The sequence below is a fragment of the Mesoplodon mirus genome, assembly GCF_964341445.2.
Source record: "Mesoplodon mirus genome assembly, chromosome: 1".
Classification (NCBI taxonomy): Eukaryota; Metazoa; Chordata; class Mammalia; order Artiodactyla; family Ziphiidae; genus Mesoplodon; species Mesoplodon mirus.
In genome coordinates, this window is record NC_138976.1 from 9,326,563 (window position 1) to 9,351,558 (window position 24,996).

At 46.5% G+C, this 24,996-nt stretch overlaps 1 protein-coding gene across 3 annotated transcripts in view; it reads right to left on the reverse strand.

The window, feature by feature from the left end:
* MVB12B (multivesicular body subunit 12B) overlaps positions 1-24,996 on the reverse strand; it is a 198,091-nt gene that overhangs the window by 167,296 nt on the left and 5,799 nt on the right. For all 3 annotated transcript variants that reach the window (XM_082627332.1, XM_082627333.1, XM_082627334.1), the window contains exon 2: positions 17,248-17,370. In XM_082627332.1, the coding sequence (XP_082483458.1) occupies positions 17,248-17,370 (123 nt within the window). The remainder of the gene's footprint in view (positions 1-17,247; positions 17,371-24,996) is intronic.

Sequence of the window (24,996 nt, forward strand, 5' to 3'; positions counted from 1 at the left end):
AAGCAGGGTAGGGAGCCCAGCCTTCCACCCTCTCTGGGCTGTAACAAGACATCCCAACACCTCAAGATGGTGCCAGGGAAGGCCAAGTAGGGAGCCAGAACTTTCATCCCCACCAGGGAGTAATGAGGCACCCCTCCCTGTGGTGGGGTGATGTTGAAGAGGCCTGGTGGGGAGTCAGGACTTTCACCATAATATCTACCAAGGCCACCTCCCCAACCCTGTGATGCCAGTGGAGGCCACAAGGGGAGCTGTAATGAGGTACTCCTACCAGGAAGGTTTAAGTGAGACCTAGTAGGGAGTTAGAGCTCCCACCTCCATCCAGCAGTAACAAGGAGCCCCACCTCCTTAGGTGTCATCAAGTGGGGAAACTGGACTACTACTCCTAGCTGGCAGGAATCAGAGCAGTATCAAAAGAAGCTAGCTAAAATAGAAAGTTTAAATAAAATCCAGGTTCATGGGCTTCCCTGGTGGCGCAGTGGTTGAGTTCGCCTGCCGATGCAGGGGACACGGGTTCGTGCCCGGGTCCAGGAGGATCCCACGTGCCACGGAGCAGCTGGGCCCGTGAGCCATGGCCACTGGGCCTGCGTGTCCGGAGCCTGTGCTCCGCAACGGGAGAGACCACAGCAGTGAGAGGCCCGTGTACCGCAGGAAAAAAAAAAAAAAAATCCAGGCTCATGTAGCATAATACCCCCAATTTCCAGTTTTCAATCAAAATTCACTCATCAAAGAAAATCACCAAGAAGGAGAAAGATCTCAAACTGAATATAAATAAAAAATCAATATGCCAAAGTCAGGATGATAGAGATGTCAGAATTATCTGAAAAAAATTTTAAAGCAGCCATCATGAAAATGCTTCATGATCAATTACAAACATGCTTGAAGCAAATGAAAAAACAGAAAGTCTCAGCAAAGAAATAGAAAGGCTCACAAATAAACAGAAAATAAAAGAAGAACCAAACTGAAATTTTAGAACTGAAAAATACAACAACTGAAATCAACCAAATGGATGGACTCAACAGCAGAATGGAAGACAGGGAAGAAAGAATCAGTGAACTTGGAGACAGAATAGAAATTACCTAGTATGAACAACAGAGAGAAAATAGACTGAACAAAAAATGAACAGAGCCTCAGGGACCTGTGGGACTGTAACAAAAGATTTAACATTCCTGTCATCAGAGTTCCAGGAGAGGAGAAAGAGGGTTAAGCTGAAAAAGTATTTGAAATAATGGCTAAAAATTTCCTAAATTGCAACAGGCATAAATCCACAAAGTCAAGAAGGTAAGCAAACTGCAAACAGAATAAATCCAAATAAATCTACACCAAGACACATCATTGTCAAACTTCCGAAAAACTAGGACAAAGAAAAAATTTTAAAGATTTGAGAAAGAAATGACACTTTCCTTATAGGGGAAGAACAACTAGAATGGCTGCAGACTTCTCATTAGAAATCATAGTGGCCAGAAGGAAATGGCACACCATTTTTCAAGTGCTAAAAGAACTGTTAACCCAGAATCCTATGTCCAGCGAACTATCCTTCAGGAATGAACAAGAAATAAAGACACTCTCAGATAAAGAAAAACTAAGAGAATGTGTCACCAGCAGACATACTCTAAAATAAAGGCTGAAAGGGAGTTCTCTAAACAGAAAAGAAATGATAAAAGAAGGAACTTTGAAACACTGGGAAGGAAGAAAAAAAGCGGCAAGCAAAAATATAAGTAAATAAAATAGACTTTCCTCTCCTCTTGAATTTTTTAAATTATGTTTGATGGTAGAAGCAAAAATTACAACACTTTCTGATATGGTTCTGTATATATGTAGAGGAAATATTTAAGACAATTATATTTATAAATGAGGGAAGGTAAAAGAATATATAAGAGAGTAAGTGTTCTATACTTTACCTGAACTAGTAAAATGATGTTACCAGGAGATTGTTATAAGACACACACATACACACAGACAGACAGACAGACACACAAACACACACACACAATGTAATACCTAGAGCAACCTCTAAAAAAGCCATACAGAGAAATACACTCAAAAACACTTACAGAAGCTAAAAATGGAATTCTAACAAATGTTCAGGTAACTCACAGGAAGGCAGGAGGAAAAAACCCTAGAAAATAAAAAATAAAATGGCAGCTTTAAGCCCTAACATATCAATAATTACATTAAATACAAATGGTCTAAATATACCAACTAAAAGACAGAGATTGGCAGAGTAGATTTAAAAACATGATCTAACTATGTGCTGTCTACAAGAAACTTATTTCAAATATAATTCTATAGGCAGGTTGAAAGTAAAAGTATGGAAAAAGATATTTCATGAAAACATTAATTAAAAGGAAGCAAGAATAGCTATATTGATATGAGACAAAATAGACTTCAGAGCTAAGAAAATTACCAGACAGAAAGGGACATTATATAATGATAAAATGGTCAATATACCAAAAAGACATAGCAACGCTACATGTGTATGCACCAAACAACAGTGCTGAAACATATATGTGAAGCAAAAACTATTAGAACTGAAAGGAAAAAGGACAATTCCAAATTCACAGTTGGGACTTCCCTTTCTCAAAAATTAATAGAATAAGTGAACAGAAAATCTGCAAGGATACAGAGGAACACAACAGCACTACCAACCAAAAGGGTCTAATTGATATTTAAAGAAAATTCCACTCAGTAATAGCAGAATACACAGTCTTTTCAAGTAAACATGAATACATGCCAAAATACACCATTTCATGGGCTATGAAACAAACCTCAACAAATTTAAAAGAACTGAAATCATATAGAGTGTGTACTCCAATCACAATGGAATCAAACTAGAAATCAATAACAGAAGGATTACAGTGAAATCTCTAAATGTCTGGAAACTAAACAACACAATTCTAAATAATCCGTGGGTCAAAGAAATGTAAAGAGAAATTTAAAAATACACTGGACAGAACGAAAACAAAAAGAAAAATAAAACATATGAAAATTTGTGGGACATAGCTAAAGCAGTGCTGAGAGGGAAATTCATAGCACTAAATGCATATATTAGAAATGAGGAAGACTCAAATCAATAATCTAAGCTCCTACCTCAAGAATCTAGAAAAAGAGAAAAATAAACTCAAAGCAGGCAGAAAGAAAGAAAGAATAAAGATAAAAGTAGAAATCAATGAAATTGAAAACACAATAATACAGAAAAAATCAATGAAACAACATTTCTTAAAATGTTAATAAAATTGACAAAGTTTTAGGAAAACTGATAAAGAAAAAAGAGAGAAGACACAAATTATCAATATCAGAAACAGAGTATCACTATAGGCTTTAACAGACATCACAAGGATAATAAAGGAATGCTACGAACAATTCTACACACATAAATTTGACAACTTAGTTGAAATGGATCAATTCCTTGAAAACCATAAACTATCAAAACTTACCCAACATGAAACAGATTATTTGAATAGCCCTATAACTACTAAGAAAATTGAATTCATCATTTTAAGACTTTCAAAAAATAAATCTCCAGGTCCAGACGATTTTCACTAGAGAATTCTACCTAACGTTTATATCCTAGTTAACATTTTATTAACACCAACTCTACACAGTCTCATCCAGAAAATGGAAAAGGGAACACTTTTCAATTCATTTTATGAATCTAATATTACCAAACCAGATTAAAATGGTACAAAAAAAGGAAAACTACAGATCAATATCCCTCATGAATACAGACTCAAAACTTCTTAAAAATATATTAGCAAAGAAAATTCAGCAATATATAAAAAATAATTATACACCATGACCAAGTAGGACTTATTCAAGGGATGCAAGTCTGGTTCATTACTCAAAAATCAATGTAATTCACCATGTTAACAGGCTAAAGAAAAAAAAATCACATGATATATCAATCAATGCAGAAAATGCATTTGATAAAATGCAATACCCATTCATAATAAAAATTCTTAGAAAAACAGAAACAGAAAGGAAATTTCTCAACTTGATAAAGAGCATCTACAAAGAAAACGGGCTTCCCTGGTGGCGCAGTGGTTGAGAGTCCACCTGCCGATGCAGGGGACACGGGTTCGTGCCCTGGTCCGGGAAGATCCCACATGCTGCAGAGCGGCTGGGCCCGTGAGCCATGGCCGCTGAGCCTGCGCGTCTGGAGCCTGTGCTCTGCAACGGGAGAGGCCACAACAGTGAGAGGCCCATGTACCACAAAAAAAAAAAAAAAGAAAGAAACCTACAGCTAATGTTATACTGAATGGTGAAAGGCTGAATGCTTTCCCTCTATGATCAGGAATAAGGCAAGGACGTCGACTCTCACCACTCTTACGCAACACAGTGCTAGAAGTTCTAGCCATTACAATAAGGCAAGAAAGGGAAATAAAAGGCATACAGGCCTGAAAGGAAGAAAGTATGGCATGACAGTCTACATAGAAAATCCCAAGGAATAGACACCAATAAGTGAGTTCAGCAAGGTCGCAAAATTCAGCAAAGATAAACATACAGAAGTGAGATCAGCAAAGATAAACATAAAAAAAATCAGTCTTATTTCTATATATAATAGCAACAGGCACACAGACATCAAAAGTAAAAATACAGGGCTTCCCTGGTGGCGCAGTGGTTAAGAATCCGCCTGCTAATGCAGGGGACATGGGTTTGAGCCCTGGTCCGGGAAGATCCCACATGCCCCAGAGCAACTAAGCCCGTGCACCACAACTACTGAGCCTGCGCTCTAGAGCCCGGGAGCCACAACTACTGAGCCTGTGTGACACAACTACTGAAGCCCACGTGCCTAGAGCCTTGCTCCGCAACAAGAGAAGTCACCGCAATGAGAAGTCTGCCCATCACAAGGAAGAGTAGCCCCCGCTCACCACAACTAGAGAAAGCCAGCGAGCAACAACAAAGAGCCAACACAGCCAAAAAAAAAATTAATTAATTAAATAAATTTTTTTTAAATTAAAAATACAATTCCATTTACAATTGCTCAAAATAAAAAATAAAGCATTCAGGCTTAAAGCAACCAAAACACGTATAAAGCTTGTCTGCTGAAACATACAAAATGCTGCTGAAAGTAATCAAAGAAGTACTAAATAAATGGAGAGACATACTATGCTCATGAATCGGAAGACACAACATAATAAACATGGGAATTCTCCTCAAATTGATGTACAATTTTAACATTGTGATAATATGATTTATAATAAGGAATATATATTTGGTCTTTACCCACAGTTCCTGGCTCACAGCTCCCAAAACCCTTGGAATCTCCTGAAGGGTAAGAGCAATGGGAGCATCTTTTGTCATATTTCGTCTCTTGTCCTTAGTTCCTGAAATCACTTCAGAGCCATAAAAGTGAAATGGGTGTCTTGTTATTCATAACAAGCCCCTTTCCACCACAACTGGGTTTATGTTAATAAGGTGACTTCCGGAAAGCACCTAAGGATGGGGACTGGTTGCCAGGAGAACCAACCGTGAATAAAGGGTTGGAACTTTTAGTCCTACCCCTTGATTTCCAGGGAGGGGAGAGGGGCTGGAGGTTGACTCAATTTCCAATGGCCAATAATTTAATCAATCATACCCATGTAATGAAGCATCCATAAAAACCCCAAAGGATGAGGTTTGGAGAGCTTCCAGGTTGATGAACACATGAGATCTGGGCAGAGTAGCATGCTGGGAGAGACAGCATGGAAGCTCCTCACCCTTTCCATATACCTTGCTCTATAAATCTCTTCCATCTGGCTGTTCCTGAGTTATATCCTCTCATAATAAACCAAAGACCTAGTAAGTAAAATGTTCTCTGAGTTCTGTGAGCCACTCTAGCAAATTAACTGAACCTAAGGAGGGGGTCATTGGAACCCCTGAACTACAGCCAGTTGGTCAGACACACAGGTGACAACCTGGGCTGGTGATCAGTGTCTGAAGTTGGGAAGGGGCAGTCTTGTGGGACTGAGCCCTTAACCTATGGACTCTGACGCTATCTCCAGGTAGACAGTGTCATAACTGTTGAACTGTAGGACACCTACAGCTGGTGTCTGAGAACTGCTTGTTGTTGGTATAGGGAACCACCCCCATGTTGGTCCACAGTCCATTTAGTTATTTATTTATTTATGGCTGCATTGGGTCTTCATTGCTGCGTGTGGGCTTTCTCTAGTTGTGGCAAACACGGGCTACTCTTTGTTGCGGTGTGCAGGCTTCTCATCGCGGTGGCTTCTCTTGTTGCAGAGCACGGGCTCTAGGTACGCGGGCTTCAGTAGTTGTGGCATGCGGGCTCAGTAGTTGTGGCTCTTGGGCTCTAGAGTGCAGGCTCAGTAGTTGTAGCACACGGGCTTAGTTGCTCCGCGGCATGTGGGCTCTTCCCGGACCAGGGCTCAAACCCATGTCCCCTGCATTGGCAGGCGGATTCTTAACCACTGCACCACCAGGGAAGTCCCACAGTCCCTTTTAAACATTAATTCCCATCTAAATTCCAATAAGATTATTCTAAAATTTACATGGAAAGACAAAGGAACTTGAATAGCTAAAACAATTTCTTAAATGAAGAATAAAGTCGGAGGAATCATTTAATCCAATTTCAAAACTTATTGTAAAGCTACAACAATCAATACTGTGTGGTACTGGCAGAGGGCTAGACACACAGAATAAAACTGAATAGAGAGTCACACATATATGCCCAACTGATTTTTTACAAAGGTTCAAAAGCAATTCAACTTTCAACAAATGGTACTGGAGCACCTGTTCATGCATAGGGGGAAAAATAACTCTGACCTAAATCCATACCTTGTACAAAAATTAAGTCAAGATGTATCACAGAGTTAAATGTGAAATGTAAAACTATAAAACTTGTAGGAAAAAAATAAGAGAAAATCTCCAGGATCTAGGGCTAAGCTAAGAATTCTTGGGCTAGGCTAAGAGTTCTTGGACTTGACACCAAAAACATGACTGATAAATAGAAAAACTGACAAATTGGACTTCATCAAAATTTAAAACTTCTGCTTTGCAAAGATCCTGCTAAGGTAGAAAGACAAGTACAGACTAGAAGAAAATGTTTCCAAACCACTTAACTAGCAAGACTCATATCTATAATATACAAAGAACTCTTAAAACTCAACAATCCAATTAGAAAATGAGCAAGACATGAAGCAACATTTCACCGAAGAAATAAAGATGGCAAATAAGCAGATGAAAAGATGTTCAATGTCATTAGCCACTAAAGGAATATAATTAAAGCCAAACGAGTTATTACTAAAACCCTATCAGCATGGCTAAAACAAAAAACTGTTGACAATAACAGATGCTGGAAAAGATGCGGAATAACTGGTGGAAATGTAAAATGTTACCAGCCACACAGGATAGTAGTTTGGCATTTTCTTAAAAAACTAAATATGCAACTACCATATGACTGGCAATTGTACTCCTAGGCATTTATCCTGGAGGAATGAAAACTTATGTTAACACAAAACCTGTAAACGAGTATTTATAGCAGCTTTAATCATGATGGCTCCAAACTAGAAACAACCAAGATGTCCTTCAATGGGTAAATGGTTAAACAAATTGCAGTGTAGTAGTATCAATTAATACTATTCAGCAATAAAAAGGAACAAACTATTGATACATGCAGTAGATTCTCTAGATGAATCTCCAGAGAATTACGCTGAGTTTTTGAAAATGAAAAAACCAATTCCAAAAGATTACATGCTATATGATTCCATTCATATAACACTCCTGAAAAGACAAAATTATAGAAATGGAGAACAAATTAGTGGTTGTCAGTGGTTAAGGAGAAGGTTAGTTAATTCCTAGAGACAGAACACAATTTGCACACTTTTGATATGCAAACCAACCAATCCTGAGGCCATATGCCCACCTGCCCTCTTTCTCAGGCTCCTTCAGTCTGAAACACTATCCTCCTGCCCTAAATCACCCCAAGGCCAGGTATGTGACAACTAGAGGCCACCCTTATAGCCCACAGCACGCCAAAATTATTAGGACAATCCTAAATCTGCTTACCCTTCCTTGCTCTGCCTTTCCTACAGAAACCACAATAAAGGCTCTTGCCCACAATTTCCCCTTGCTCCCTCTGCCTGCTGACCAACGCTGGTGCTTCCCCATGTGGCCCTGCATAGCATGGAAGCCCCCTCCTCTTGGACTGTGAAAACAAACCCTCTTTTCAATGGCAGTTTTCTCCTGATCTGTAGGCCTCACTACACCCAAACAAAAATAAAATCCCAGGTACATTTTTTTTTTTTTTTTTGTGGTACGCGGGCCTCTCACTGTTGTGGCCTTTCCCGTTGCGGAGCACAGGCTCCGGACGTGCAGGCTCAGCGGCCATGGCTCACGGGCCCAGCCCCTCCGCGGCATGTGGGATCTTCCCGGACCGGGGCACAAACCCGCGTCCCCTGCATCGGCAGGCGGACTCTCAACCACTGCGCCACCAGGGAAGCCCCCAGGTACATTTTAAAAGTGAAATGTTCTGTATCTTGACTTTATCCATGTCAATATCCTGGTTGTAATGCTGTACTAGAGTTTGTAAGATATTACCATTGGGGGGAAACGGGTACAAACAAGATCTCCTTATATATTATGTCTTACAACTGCATGTGAATCTATGATTATCTGAAAATAAAAAGTTCAATTGAAAAAAATGAAAGATTAAAGCAAGTCCCTCCTCTTTCCCATTAATCCACTACTTGAGGTTTTTTGTCAGGAGCCTTTCTCATAATGAATGGGAGGCTTCAGCGAGCAGGAGGGAGTGCCAGAACACTACAGTGCTCCCCAAGTCCTCTCCCCTTTCCAAATGAACCAACCATGGAACAAGTCATTAGGGAGAGTAAAGTCTTTGGGTCAAAATCAAAATTCATAGTTGGTGGGGCAGAGACACTTAGAAGGAGGCAATTTAAAGCCATGATCTCAGAGTCATCCTGACAGCAGCAATGTTTGCCTCATGCACCCCTCCAGGAAGCCAGGCATGTGCATGTGTAAGTGGTCCATGTGCGTCCTGCCCAGCGTGGCTCCACTGCCCGAGGCCAGGGTTCTGCAGGGCACAGGGGAAGGTGCAGGGACAATGCTGTATCGAAGCTTGCTAATCCAGGCCACAGGAAACAAAGGCCCAAGGGCTGGTCATAAGACCATTTTCCGTGTTTTCAGTAAATCTCAGTTTCATGTATTTTCTCACAAAACAAAAGAGAGGAACACCTGGTGCCTTTTAGCAAAACTAGCTCTGGTTCTGAAAATAAACCAGCGGGTGAGTTGGGACTCGGTCTGCGGTCATTTCCGCCCTTGGGAGCAGGCCCTGGACAGCGAAGCCACATGGGGAGGGAGCCAGGGGCAGCGGGAAGAGGCTGCCACACCTGCTCCTGCATCTGCTTCATGGAACCAGAGCTTCAGGAGGGGCGGCTCTCCTATCCACCGGCCACAGGAGCAGGGTGGTCTTCCTGCCTGGCTCGGGCCTCCCACACAACTTCAGCTTTCTGGAGACTCATGTGACAGCTGTGATCAGACCGCACAGATGGTTACGTCCTACAACTCCCGCTTGATATCTACCATATATTTTTAATAAGATATCATTCCCATCTTCACATACTTTTCATTGATTTTTTAAAAATTTCTTGAGTTCTATACAAAAATACCAACTTGCTTGAATCAGCTTCAGCATTTAGTGGATTATTTTTTTCTTTCTCCACTTTGGTAGGCAGGACCTCATGTGCGGGTTTAGAATTTTAAACTTATCCTTCTCTATGCCCCTAGACACAGCCCACAGGCCCAGAGGGGAGCTGATCACTCCTAGCACCCCCAAAGACCCTCTCATTTGGCAGTTCAAGCATTTGAAACTTGCAATTATTTAGGAAATCCCAAATATATAAACTATACAGGACCAGCAGGTTTTTTTTTCCCATTTATTTATTTATTTTTGGCTGTGTTGGGTCTTCATTTCTGTGCGAGGGCTTTCTCTAGTTGCGGCGAGTGGGGGCTACTCTTCATCGCGGTGCCCGGGCCTCTCACTGTCGCGGCCTCTCTTGTTGCGGAGCGCAGGCTCCAGACACGCAGGCTCAGTAGCTGTGGCTCACGGGCCCAGTTGCTCCGCGACATGTGGGATCTTCCCAGACCAGGGCTCGAACCTGTGTCCCCTGCATTGGCAGGCAGATTCTCAACCACTGCACCACCAGGGAAGCCCTAGGACCAGCAGTTTTTAAGAAATGTTTTGCTGTCTAATTAGTTTCAGAAATAAACAGGAGTGTTGAGAGAAACGAGGCTGGGGGAGAAGAAGCACAGAAGAAACGCGAAGTGGAGACTTAGGGGATGCCTGGTCCGTGCATGGCCCTCGGAGGCCCACTTGCTGGTCAGAGGCCACGACCAAGGCTGGCTTTCCAGCACGCAGCGCCGGCAAGGAACAAGAGCAACACAAACACAACTTCCTGGGCTTTTCCCTGACCAGGCTCTGGACACCAAGTCCTCGGCCCCCTCAGGGGCCTGCTTCATCAGACAGCCCCTCTCTCTCCTATATCGTCAACCCTCCTCACTGCTGGTTCCTTCCCATCAGCAACTAAACATACTCAACCCCTGCCTACCTTTAACAAAGGAAAAAAGACTCCTGATCCCATATCGTCCTCCAGCTGCCACCCTCCCTCCTTTAAAGGCCATCTGCACTCTCACCTCCCACTTCAGGTGGACCTTTCAAATCCACTCCAGTCTTGCTTCTGAGCCTACCACCAAGTTCACAAGCACCTTCTTGTTACTGAACCCAAGAGTAAGCTTTCAGCCTCATTTTATTTACCCCTTAGTGAACTCTGACTATTACTGACCACCTCTTCTTGTAGAGATACTTATTTTCCTCCAGTTTCTTACTAATTTTCCATCTACCTCTCTGGATGCTCAGCCCCAGCCCTCTTTTGAGTGCCTCCTTCCCAACCATCCCTCATCACTGATGCTCCAGGGGACTCTGACGAGGAGTCTGATACGACAGGACCATCTCCATGACACTACGGTCTCTGCCCCATGTGATGATAACACTCAGGCATCTCCCCAGACCTTCAGACACAGGGCCTCTCAACATCCCCACCCAGACGTCACACAAGCACCTCAAACTCAGTGTGTCCAAAACCGAACCAACGGTCCTCCTCCACCCTCAACCCACCTGGTTGTCTATGTTCCTATCTCAACAGAAAGCATCAACATCCACCCAGCTGCCCGGCAAGACACCCTCGTGTCACTCTGGTCCTTCCCTTTACTCACCTCTGCACCCATCTCCCAACATTCAACCCATTTCTTTTCTGTGAAAGAATATGTATCCGGGTCCCCATGCCCCATGTTTCCATGTCCCTCAGATCAATCCACTGTTAACAGGTTAGGCTTCCACCCTCTCACTCGACCCCAATACAGAGCCTCCAAACTCAGCTCTTTGCCTCAGTACCTATGCCCTCCAATTATTTTCCTTCCTGTACACACCAAGGAAACTTTTAAAAACACAAACCTAAGAACCTTTTCCTTAAAGTCCTTTCGTGACGCCTACCACCCTCAGCGTGGCCAATGCCTTCGTGTAGCTGACAACATTCTGGGGTGATCCAGCCTCACCTACCCACCCTTCCTCATCTCTCGCCTTTCACCTGATGGAACCCCTCCCAGGACACTGGAATTCCCAGGGCCTTGCACAATAGTAGGTGGTCAACAAACATCTGTGAAGCCACTGCGTGAAACAATAAATGAACGCATAACATCAGAAAAAGCTTCACCAAGGAGTTTTCAAAGTGGGTTCTGAAAGATGAGGAAAATTTTATCCAAAAAGGGGGGGAGGACAGGAATTTTGAAAATATGGGAAAAGTGGGTTCAAGGCTTTGATGGTACAGAGTTGCTCCTTATTCTGAATATGAGAAAGTAAGAGGTTCAGTGAGGCGGGAGGAGAAGTGAGTAGAAGGAAGTGAGACAGGAAGACACGCTGAGAGCACGTGCGCCCAGTTAAAGGACTTGGATATCTGTCCTTTCTCGGTTTACCCAAGAGGAGGAAGCTCTTGGGGAGAAGATCCACGGCTACCACTGAAACAACATACCATCCAGGTCCTCGCCCCTAGAGGTCTGCCTGGCCCAGAGGAGGGCCAGTGACAGGTAGCTGGGCGCTGAGCCTGGGGTGGGGGAGGGGGGCAACTTGGTCAATTCATCCTTCAGCCCCCAGATTTCACTTTACTGAACACTTGCTTGAGTGAGAACAGAAACTGACAAAATGTCACAACATTTCTAGAAGGCCCTGGCAATACTTAGCAAGTTTAAAATGTGAACACTCTGACCCCGTAATTCCAACCTATGAAATTATTCTATGGCACCACCAGGGTGACCACACCAAAATACATACACAAGGATGTTGTTTATCACATTAAAAACGATAAATGGAAACAAACTCATGTCCTTCAATATGGGATTATTAGCCAAATTTTGGTACAGCCAGACAATAAAATATGCATTATTAAGAGGATGTGATCTATCTCTATAGACTGATGTAGAGCTATGCCCACAATATATTTTTTTATTTTATGACAGTATAAATAGTACCATCCCATTTGTATTTTAAAAATATGTTTTTTAAAAAAAACTCACAAACATAAGTCCCGGATTGTGACAACACGACATCCCCTGAGACTTTCTAAACTTTAAATCAGGAGAGGCCAAAAAATAACAGGAAAAGCTAGCACAGCACTTCCTGAGATAGACTTGTGGTGACCACGTGTACAGATTATTTGAGAATGACTTAACTTAGAGCAGTAGTTCTCAAAGTGTGACCTCTGAACCAGCAGCATCAACATCACCTGGCAATTGGTTAGAATGCAAACTCTCAGCCCCACCCCAGACCTACTGCAGCAGGAATCTGGGGCGTGGGGTCCCCCAGAGGAATGAGGCCCATGAAAGCTTGAGAATCCCCAACCTGGACATCTGGAAACAGTCCTTGAACTAGGGGATAATCTGCCACTTCAGAGTCACTGTGCCGAAAGACGCCTGTGTGTCAGGTGGGGTTTCTCAGGAAGGGAATGAAGGAGGTCTTAGATTGCAGTGAAGAAAAAGAAAAAAAAAGTCTCCTAGGGCTTCCCTGGTGGTGCATTGGTTGAGAGTCCGCCTGCCAATGCAGGGGACACGGGTTCGTGCCCCGGTCCGGGAGGATCCCACGTGCCGCGGAGCGGCTGGGCCCGTGAGCCATGGCCGCTGAGCCTGCGCGTCCGGAGCCTGTGCTCCGCAACGGGAGAGGCCACAACAGTGAGAGGCCCGCGTACCGCAAAACAAAACAAAACAAAACAAAACAACAACAACAAAAGTCTCCTAGGCTCTCTGAGGCCAAGACTCAATTTGGCGGGGCCCCTACACATGGCAATTGTAAACGCCGTTAGGTAGAACGAACGTAGCCAACAGCAAGGCAGAGGCCGGTCAGGGAGGGGTCAGAGGACGGACCTGGGCCTCAGCAGCAATATTCTCTGAGCCTCACTCTCTTGTTCCCATCATCCTCAGAGCTCCAGAAAAGTCTCATGAAAAGTAATTCTGGTCTCAGCTGTTCTGCGGGAAACCATGGAAGGTCACAGAACAAGGGAGTGGAAGGAAAAGCAGTGTCCATCCCCACTCAGGACAGGAAGAGGGGAGCAGCCTTGCCAGGTTAGCGGGGGAGATGCACCCAGACAAGGGCGACCTCACAGATGTCACCAACAAAAATGGTGCAGTGTGGTGGCAGGGGAGAAGGCCAGAGCCGAAGGACCCCAAGCACACTTGAGCAGGTGCCCTGGGAAAGGCTCAGGAAAAGCTGGAGGAGAAACACTGGGCAAGCCTCAAGGTATGGAAAAAAGGGAGCAACTTCTAGAAGTTAAGCTGGAGAGGGTCGTGTTGTCACAATCCGGGACTTAGCAAGAAAAATGGGGAGATCTGGAAAGCTAGATCTGAAAGATGGAACAGTCTTTTAGGAGTTCCCTTCAAAGCACTTATCACAATTTTATCTTACATTTACTTGTATGATCATTTAATTGTCTTTCTGCCTATCTAGACTTTAAGCTTCATGAAGGCAGGAATGTGTTTTCATTCACCACTATACCCCCAGCTCCTAGACAGACAGCACATGGTAGGTACCCAAAAATATAGGTTGGACAAATAAACAACTTAAAATTAAAACACTCTGGAGTGTTTGATTATTCTTTCTCTGTATTGTTGACTTTTTGTTTTTGCCAAAAAAGTATATCATCATATGAAATTATGTCACCAAGAAGTATATTATCAAAGGAAGCTATTTCCTTTTTGGAAAGAAAGAGTCATCTCACAAATACAGTGTTGTGGCTTTTAGTCTGTGAGTTGTAAACACTCACTGAGAAAGGCAAGAGAATGCAGGTAAAAAGTATGATGTATTTCACTGGAAATACACAGAAATACACCCAACAGTGGTCATCGGTGATGTCCAGCTTGATGCCCTTAGACACGGCAACATCCCAGAGGGACCTGGTAATCAAAGGTTAATTTTGCGCAGAGGAGTTTTAGCATGAAGTGCTCCCACGGCATCACGATTCATTGAAAACTGCCCATCACATATGATAAAACAGCACGTGCCACCACGCATCTACAACACAGAGTCATCCTACCAGAGACTGTGGACACACGAGACCCACCCGCCCTCTGAGGGCAGGAAACCCCAGCCACTCCCAGATCTGAGAGCGTGGCTGAGGGGCAGAAAGTGCAGGCTATTTCAGAGGGGACTGCAGAAATAGGGACAATAAATTGAGAAGTTTAGCAAATAATCCCCAGCCCCCTAGCCTAGGAAGCTTCCCCTGACCTGCAGAGAAATTACAAAATTAAATTTTTATAAACAAACACTTGGCATCTTTTACTTCAAGCAGCAACAGGGCCTCTGCTCATTTTAAAGTGGTTGTACCATCGAGGGTCAGCAGCCCGTCTAGCGCCTAGCTCTCGGGGCTGCGTGTCACAGTACTTAACGTGCCCTGCGCACAGGGAGGGATTAATCCTCCGGCAGATGCGACAGAGAGAGGCCTGGCCACAGTCCGCAGCACAGCTTCCTCAGCCACCACACTTCTGTCTCAGCATCTCTCTGCAGCCCAGCCACCACCCAACGCCTCGCACTTCGGTTTGGATGTGGACCTCACACGACACTCCTCCGGATAAGAGGAATGGGGAGTGCCTCCCTGCCTGCCCACCCCGTGCCTTCCCTCATTCCCCTTGAACTCAGGGTCAGACCTCTGAGGAAGCAGGTGCTTATCTGGGAAGAGTCCAACGGTCAGTCCAAAGAGAGGACTCCCGCCCCCCTCCCTGAAAGGGCTTTCGGAGGGAGCTCGGACACTCTGCCTCGGCGTGCAGGGGCTGGGTAATTGCCGGGCTGACCCTCTGGAGCCTCCTGCCCTGCTCACCTTTCATGATAATGCCTGGTACAGCCTCATCATGAAATGTGCTTATTAATCTAACTCATTTGACACTGCGCTCTTCTGCCCTGAGCTAGATGTTAGGAGAAAATGATAGGGATAGATTCTGCTCCTGTCAGACTTACCAAGACTTTCAGAAAACCAGACTGTCAAAGGCCATCTGTCGCCCACTAGCCAAGCATTCACGGTGACCCCGAAGGTACAAGCAGAATGTTAAAGACACAGATCCGCAAGAGGGAACAGCGAGAAGACCTGGGCCACACCCCAGGCACCCCCCGCCCCCAGAGAGCCACCGCGGAGCCAGTCCTCCCAGAGATGGCACGTACCAAGCCCCTGACCTGATTCACGCCTCACTGGTTCATATCTAATTCATCAAAAGACACTTGGGCTTCTCAAATCAGGAACATTTTTATTAGCTTCCCCAGGAGTTTTATGGCACAAAGCCATACCTAATGATTCTATTTTATGGCAAGTTATACATTCAAACAGTGCTCTGAAGTCAGGCAGCAGGTAAGACTCAAATCTTTGTCAAAAAAGATTCCCCCATTCTTTCACTTTTAAAATGTTTATAAGCTTTCAAACAGTTGGGAAAGTGATGTGGAGCATTTTACCAGGCTTCCCCTTCTCACACGGGGCCCGGCATGAGCTGACGCAAAATGCACCGCACCGTTCGCACGGGGAGCTGATTTTGCCCGCCCACCTCCTCCGCCTGGGGACATCTGGCCATGTCTGGACACGGTTTTGGTTGTCACGACTCGGGGGTGTGTGCTATTGGCATCTAGTAGGAAGAGGCCAGGGATGCTGCCCGACTACAAACTATTTTCTGATCATCTGGCCCAAAATGTCAGTAGTGCCGAGGTTGAGAAACCCTGCCTTTGGGCTTCTTCTGGACTGGGCATGGCATCCCTCCCACCCCTGGGACATCAGACACTGATCTAATCACTGTGCCAGGTTTTCAATGCTGGCTGATGAGAGTTGTATTCTTTTATGTATTCTTGGTGCACATTTTCAATGAGCAAGAATAAAACGTCATCATAAACAAAATGAGGAAAGTGAAAATAAGAGCACCTTAGAAGCTCAGAACACATGACAACAGTCACTGTGAACTAAACCCTCCCAATAGTTCCTCTGCACTTTTTAAGCTTCACCCAAAACGGAATTTACCTACTGAAAAACCAAAATAAACAATTCCAGCCGCCGGTACTACTGAACACCACCACAGATGTCTGCTGAAAAGCAAAGCAAGTTCTCTGCTATACTGCGGTGATGTGGTCAGTGAGAGCCCTGGGCTTGGGAGGGGGTCTGGTCCTGATTCACCACTCCCAAGGGCTGGGGCTCCGTCACTTCCCTTCTCAGAGCTTGAGTTCTCCTGATCAGCACAGTGGAAAGAAAGCAACTTCCCCTCCCAGCCTCCAGGGAATCATGAGAGCCAAATGAGTTCATGGGTAGGAAACTGCTTTGTAAACCGTAAGGGGCTATATAAACATACATCAACACGTTTATGACATTTATACATGTAGGACAATCTGTGACAGCAAACCAAGGGTCTTTCAGACTCGTGGATCCTTTTCATGAAATGTCACAGCTAGAAATGACTTTGGAAATCAACTAATCCAACCCTTTAATTTTACAGCATGTGAAGATGACCATTACAGAGGTCAAGTGACCCAGCTAAGGCCACGAAACAGCCCAGACGGGCTCAGGTCATCTACTCCCAAAGCAGGACACTCCCCACGCCTTCCCATTGGTGACATCTTCCCTCCCTGTTTTAAGTTCCTAGAGAGAAGAAGCACATCTTACACACGGGGTTCAGAGGGCCTTGAACACAGGAGATAACTATTTGCCGAATCAGCGAATCTTGACTTACTACGTCGTAGCCTGTCGGGGCTCGGTTCCGAGAAGCCACCACCCCCACTCCCGTGATGGGATCCATTGACGTCTCTGGCAAGGCTTCTGAAAGGTCTTTGACTTCAGGCATGGCGGATTGCTCCTGGTTCCGAAAAGGAAAAAGAAAGCGTACAATTCAAACGGAGCATTTAAAGTGAATGATGTAAAGTCTCGCACAGGCAGAACCAGTGTCTTGGGGTAAATATCCTGAACTAAGCTCCACGTACCTGGACTGGCTAAGGGAGCCCTGGACCCTTTCCTCAGATCAAGAACTCAAGTCATCTCCGGCCCCTGCTCTTCTCAAGTTAGCTTTGAACACTCTCCTGCCCAGCTGCCTGACTTCTGAACAGACACCACCAGCTTCTCTGAGGATAAATCAGACACGGCTAAATCTAACAGTACCTTCCGTCTCTCTCCCTCACAGTACCTCCCCGCAGAAGTGCAGCCTTCCAAATCCACAGCCTCTACCACATCCAAGGGTGGACTGTTCGGGTGGCAGAGCTTTACAAACACACAGAAGAAAAGTGCTCTGGGCATGGAGGCCAAGGCATGGCACTGGAGTCCAGGCTCCATGACTTACTAGCTGGTGACCGGGCAAGCAAGAGGTCAGGACACGGACAGTCGCAGAGCTGCTGTGAGAACTAAAGGAGTCACGTAAATCAAGGGTCTGGAGAGGTTCCCTGGCACATAGTAGGTGCTCAACAAAAAAGCAGATGAGACTGGAGGGTTTGGGATACAAAGGTTCAGTGTAACTGGCCAGAAACATGGTTGGTGCTGCTCCCAAGAGGACTGGCGGGTCCCTTTGTTGTGTTTAATCCCGCAGGTCATGTGGGCACTTACTCAAAGCTAAACACTAACAATGACCATAATTCTTGTTGGGCACTTTGGGAGAAAGGGAGGGAAATGAAATTATTATTCTGCTGCTGATTGCCTCTTGATGTGACCAGAGGAGACAGGGAGAGTATAGAGAACACTGGGTCTGGGCAGCTCGAGGGGCAGTGCACCAGAAAGCAAATAAAAAACCTGACACCTTATGTAAATGACGTTTAGTGCTTTTAAAAGGACAAGCTGTGAAAAAGAGCAAGTTAAATTCCACCTCCTTCTGCAGCAATTGAATTCCACTGGCTGTAGGTCTGCCAGATCTCTCAAGGCTGGTTACTGCTTCCGAAGTAAACCAAACGCCCTGCCTAACTAGGCAGGCAGGAGGAATATTCTTAGTTCTCAGCCTAGAATCAGAAACGGCAGAGGCTATTCAAAATGACTACAGCCTCCTGAATAGAAACAACCAGAATGCTGTATGCAAGTCACCGTGTAATCAGCGTCCCCTGGAACCCACGAAAGGCTCCAGAAACAGACTTGTCAGTGCAACGGAGCCAAGTCTTGGGTCAAGGCTAGAAAGTGCCTGGCAGCAGCCACACTCTCAGCTTCTGTTTATGACAAAAGCCAAACTAAGTTATGCTTTACTTCATTCTACTGAAAATAAGCTTCTAGAAGCACAGGGCAGGGGGGACAGGACACCAAACCACATCACTGCATCGTTTTCTATTTTCAAATTTCACTTACCAGGCAGCTTTATCTGCATAAAGAACAGGGCTTAATGCTTCCTGCACACAGTAGGCACTAAATAAATATTTACTGACGGAATCCGCATGCATGCCCCCAATAAAGAAGCTTTAGAATTAAATATCTGCACCAGCCCAATCCAAAGCAAACACTGATCAAAAAGTACTTCACTTGGAAAAACCCCATATTCCTGGTAACATGGAAATAACGTTGCTGCAGTTTGCAAAATATTGGTACCTGCTGTTGGTTACCAAAATGCTTTGCAATTAACAATTCATTAATAGAATGTACAATTCTGCCAGTGCTAAAATATCATGCTGTGAATTTAATAAAGAACATCAGAGGTAAGTTTTGTTTTTTTTTTTAAGATAGTAGGGCTTCTACTATCTGAGAGGGAGAGAGGGGGGAAGTGAGCATGGGAATAAATAATAAACATTTTATTAGCTGAGAGATGCCCATCCTCGGGTCACCACATCCTCGGCCACGTACTGATGACAATGGCCCTCCTCCGCTCTGCAGCGTGAGCAAGGGCAGGGGGCTGACGCCGCTGCTCCCACAATGCACCGGGCAGCCCGGCACCAGGCCTCAAGATGGCTGCGGGCGGCCTCCCAGAGCAGACAAAGAAGCCGGCGGCCGGGCCCGCGTGCCTGGTCACGGCCCGGCCTGCAGGCTGGGAGGATGCGGCAAGCAGGGCATTAGCACCGAGCATCTCGGATGCACGTCTCCCTCTTTCCTCCCCCCGCAGTGACCGTGCCCTGGGGATCCAGCAGCCTTTGTGAGATACAGACAAATGACTCCTCGCCACGCGGAGAGCTCCGCGGTGGAGGAAGCACCACCAGCAAAGGAAGCTTTAATGAGAAACGCCCAAGATACCCACGGCACAGGCAATCACTCAAAGCAGCCTGCCCTGAATTACATATTTTCTGACTGCAAATTACTCTTAACAGCGTCTCCACCGTCACTTCAATTGACCTTCCTAACAAAAGGCCATTTATTAACTAGCTCTCAATGCTCCCCGGGCTGTGCGAAGCCTCCAGCCAGAAGGGATGGCACCACTGTGTCCGCGGCTGCCCGGGTCACAGGCCAGGCCTCTGCGAGGGGGAGAAGAGGCCATTAATGCCGGGCTGCAGAGCAGACCTGCCGCGGGGAGAGGAGCGGGGGGGAGCAGGGTGTTTAAGGCCAACGTTAACCTGTCTTGCAAGATGCGATGCTGGGCTACAGCAGAAAACGCGAAGGCCTACTTGCAACAGCTGGTGTCATCCTCAGCACTCCCCGCCCAGCACCCACCTCTATCTCCAAATCCTAGCTGCACAGAGAACACAGTAACACACCTCCCCGCATCTGAACAGCACCCTGCAATTACCAAAAAGCTTTCTCGGGCTCCTTCTCAATCGATGCTCACACCAAACCTAGAAGGTGGCTGGGGCGTATTATCCCTATTTTAGAGGAGAAAAACGGAAGCCTGGAGTTCTCAGACACCACGAGCTGGCAGAGGGCAGAGCCCAACGGGACCTCTGGCTCTCCTTCCCCAGTCTGGTCTGCCTTCCATACACTGTGCAGAGAGAGACGGACTTCCCATCCGATATCCCATCACGAAAGCACTTTGAACACCAATTATATTTTAAAATGCCAACGCTCTTCTTTCTCTACCTGTAGCCCAGTAACTGAAGCAAGGGGCAGAAAAGTACAGAAAGATAGAAGTAACATGGGATTAATTTTCCCCACACCTCAGTTTCAAGATTCAACATTTCCCTCATAAATAATTTACAACAATAAAAATGAGCTAAGGCCACGTTTGTGTACGACGGAGGTAAATTTAGACCTAATGAGGGAGATCCGAGCCCTGCACAGGAGGGGACAGGTTGATGTAGAGCACGATGTGAGTGTGATCCACGGCACACGGGGGCTCCATTACCAACTGGAAGTCACAGGGCCAACCGCCGGGGTGGAGGTGCGACTGGGGAAACTTCTACCATCCCAGCTGGGGCTGCCAGGAGGGCTTCCACAGAAAAAGTCAAAAGTTGATGCAGTATTTTAGAGGCCAAGATAACAGAGGTCGAGATTTCTGAGACCTACAGGATTGAGCCAACCTAAAGCTAAGTCGGTTCTCAGTAAACGCCAGGTAAGGAATGAAGATGGCGGCAGCACCTGGGAGTCACATCCGCCCTCGGGCACGGAGAGTCCATTGGCGACACTGACCTTGATCTAGTCCTCCTAGCTTGACCTCGCGGGTCATTTGGTCCCTATCCCAACCTCTACCCCGAGTGTGCAGCCAGCCTCACTCAGATCACTGCCAAGGATGGGGGCTACAGAGCCTCGCTCTGGACAGGCGTGCCCGTGTCTGCCCCAAGAGGATTTCTCTGCAAGGTGGGGAGACAGAGAATGAGTGTGTGAGTGTGTGTGTGTGTGTGTGTGTGTGTGTGTGTGTGTGCGCGCTGTACATACTGGGACTAGAGGGACTGCATGGGGTCAGTTAGGGTGCGGTGTGATCTCCAGGCCAGCAGGATTTTTTCCATGCTGTGCTCAATGAGTTCTATCCAATAACACTGGGTAAGGGAACAGCTTCCTGCGTGAGCCTGCAATGCTGCAAACAGTGCCTGGGGGAGGCCCCAGCTCCCAGCACTCTGCAGCACCTCACCAGTGCTGTCATCCCAGGTTCACAGAGAAATGAACTTTAACTATAAAGCCCCTTCATACAGACAGCACACGGCTCCCTTGTAGCTGATCAAAGAACTACTACAACAGTGTGCTTAATCCCTGTAAGTCAGCAGTGCTGGGCTTAACTGATGCTGAACATTGTTTCAGAATCAAAGGCGTGCCTCCCGGCCCCAGTCTGGGAGAAAACTAAGCTACTGTATCACAGTTGAAAACTCAGGGGAACTTTGATATCATCTCTGTTTAATTTCCCCGGCCCTGTGAGCCTGGGGTTTATCTCGTTTTATCAGCTCCTGTACTGAAATCAAAACCCAACTAGCAGAGCTCAGACCTCTCTCCACGGAGGCCCTTCCAGCAGCAGGGTGGGGTGCAGGCTGAGGAGTTTAAAGCACTTTGCGCGGGGGGGAGGCAACAACTGCCGGGGGGCAGGGGGTGCCGCCTTCAAAGGAGGCGCAGCAGGGACCCCGGGCGAGGAAGGAAGGCCGACTCAGAAGCGGAGCCCCCGCTGCCCACCAGAGCTGAAGGCGGGACTCGCACACAACTTTTGAGGAGAGTAATTTCAAAGTACTGCGGGGGGAGCAGGTTAAATTGGGCTACTGTAGTTGAAATGACAAAACCAGTGAGTTAATTAAGTCCCTACAGAAGGATGAACTTGTGATCAGATTGTTTGAAATCCAAAATCAAGGGCACAAAAGACAAACTGTCTACCCACATCTAGCAGCTTGTGGGGCTGAGGAAAAGCAGTGGATAAACATTTCACTCCCTGTGGGAAACGGCCGAAGAGCAGGGCCTCCACTGAGAACGGCCGTCCCCCAGTAAAAGCTCCAGTGCTGGCCGTCGTGGGGCAGCTCTCTGCCTGTTTCCCAGCAGCAGTGGTACCAGTGGGCTGCGGGGAACCCATGCCCTCCTCTGTTGCTCCATAATTCCTGGCACCTTCCTGCTAACAAATCTTAAGCAGGGGACAGAGGACAGGGGAGGCCAGCCTTCACCAATGCACCCACAACACACACAAATACACAAACTGGGCCACCTCAGGCAGCCCTGGTGCAGAGCCCTACCTCCTAAGGAGACGGCAGGCTGAAGCCAGAGTCCCTGCGGCAACCAGGCAAATGGCCAGCCGGCTCTGGGGGCTGCCCATGCGGGACACAGGCTGAGAGGTGTCCACTACGGAACCTCAGGATAGCATCCTGGCGCCACCTGCACTTGGGCCTGGACCACTTATCTAGTGACCAGTCAGAGACCAAATCGTTCTGACAAATGCTGTTGAGTACGACCTGGTGGCAACAGGCCACAGGCTGCTGGAAGGCTGCTAAGGTACTGGGGAACTAAAGCAAATACTTTCCTAAGCTCCCCTAGATCACAAAGAACTTTCCAGCTAGGGAACTAACAACGGCAAGCACTTCCTTTTTCTCCAGTGAAGGTCTGTTACTTCTAATAGGAGAATCGGGTGTACAAATGCATCCATTCCACCAGACCTCTGTTTAGACTGACATTAACCATTTGATCACCAAACAGATTTTCCATAAACCATGTGAGGCGGGCCTGCGGTTTGGGCTGCTGCAGCCCGTACAGTGCAGTGCTAGATCCTGGAGTTCTCTCTCCCCAGATAAACCAGGATCAAGTTCTACAGCACTGCCGTGGCCAAAGGCCTGCCCCCTACAGGCCTGAATGTGAAAAACCATGCTGGGGAGGAGGGGGCGTTCTCCAGTACACTGTGAGCCCCACCGCAACCTGCAACTTGCTCACAATCACTGCAAATGAAGGTCGTCCCCACCCACTTCCATCAGGTCTAGTGTCATACTGTCCCCTGGAGAGAAGCAAGAAAGGACACTGACAGAAGGCAGATGCCCTACAAATGAACCCAGGAGGTCCCAAGAGCAACATTCTCTTGATATTCGGTGACATAAAACGGTCACAGCCTTGGCTTGATGGCCACAGTGTCCAGAGGAAAAATGTCACCTCAACGCTGGGCAAATGGGCTCCCAGGCCAGAATCATCAGAACACCTGGCTTCAGGCCAGCAGACACCTCCCATCACCACCACCCGCTCTGTGACTTGCACATGGGTCTTCAGAGTTTCTTTGGTCATATAATCATTCTGTGTGCTGATGACTTCCAAATTACCTCCACGGCCCGGACTTTTCTCCTGAGACTCAGACGAGTGTATCTAGTACCCTTCTGGCTATTGTCACCCACGTGTCCCATTGATACCTCAAACCTGGCTGACCTTGCCATCCTCCCACCTGAAGCATCTCCCACGGTCCTGGTACCTAACAGGACCTGCTGCGTAACGGTCAGCCCACAAACGTTTACGGAGAGCCCTTGTGCTGAGCATGGAACAATGGTGAAGATGGAAACCCCAACATTCTGGATGAGGAGATCTCAGACTCTAGCACGCATGAGGCATCTGAAGAATTCGTTAAAACAGAGTCTTAAACCCACTCCCAGAGATACCGATTCAACAGGTCTAGGATGGGGCCTGAGAAGCTGTATTTCTTTTCTTTTTTATAAATTTATTTTATTTTATTCATTTTTACTTTTGGCTGTGTTGGGTCTTCGTTGCTGTGCACAGGCTTTCTATAGTTGCAGTGAGTGGGGGGATACTCTTTGTTGCGGTGTGCAGTCTTTTCATTGTGGTGGCTTCTCTTGTTCCGGACCACAGGCTCTAGGCGCATGGGCTTCAGTAGTTGTGGCGCTCAGGCTCAGTAGTTGTGGCACACAGGCTTAGTTGCTCCACGGCATGTGGGATCTTCCTGGACCAGGGATCGAACCCGTGTCCCCTGCATTGGCAGGCGGATTCTTAACCACTGCACCACCAGGGAAGTCCCAGAAGCTGCATTTCTAACAAGATCCAGGTGATGCTGACACAGCAGATCCATAGTCCAAACTTTGACTACAAGGCAGTAGGTACTCATTAGATGTTTGATGAAGGAAGGAAGGGAGGGAGGGAGGAAGGAACCTGAAGGTCATCATCCATGGGGAACAGCCTCAGAGTAAGTCCCCCAGTCTTTCCCTCCCCAACACAGGTTGCCCAGGAGCACCCAGTTCCTCCCCTATGGCACCCATCCCACCATTCAAAATCTGGGTCACATCTCCCGTTCACCCCAAACCTTCCCCACTGCCCAGCCAGACAGGTGCTGTCACTAAGAATCCTGATGTTGTCCAAGGACATGGCCTTGGCACATACATGTGCACACGTGCACGCATGCACATACACACTTACACACAGTCTTGCCTCTCAGAAGGCTATAATACTTTCCCTAGCAGAACATCAGTTGTGCAAAGGTATATGTCCACCACAGTGCCTAGCCCACAATGAGAACTCAATAAATGGATTACGGATAGATGGATGGACGGACGGGAAGATGGATGAATGAAGTTCCTGTCCTCCTCTCAAAATCGCCAATGTTTCATCGGATTAAGGAGGGCATGTAAAGCAGCAGAGGCAATGGTGAGAGTGCCACGCTGGGGTCACCGATGCTGCATGCAGGACAAACACCACGATCCCAGGG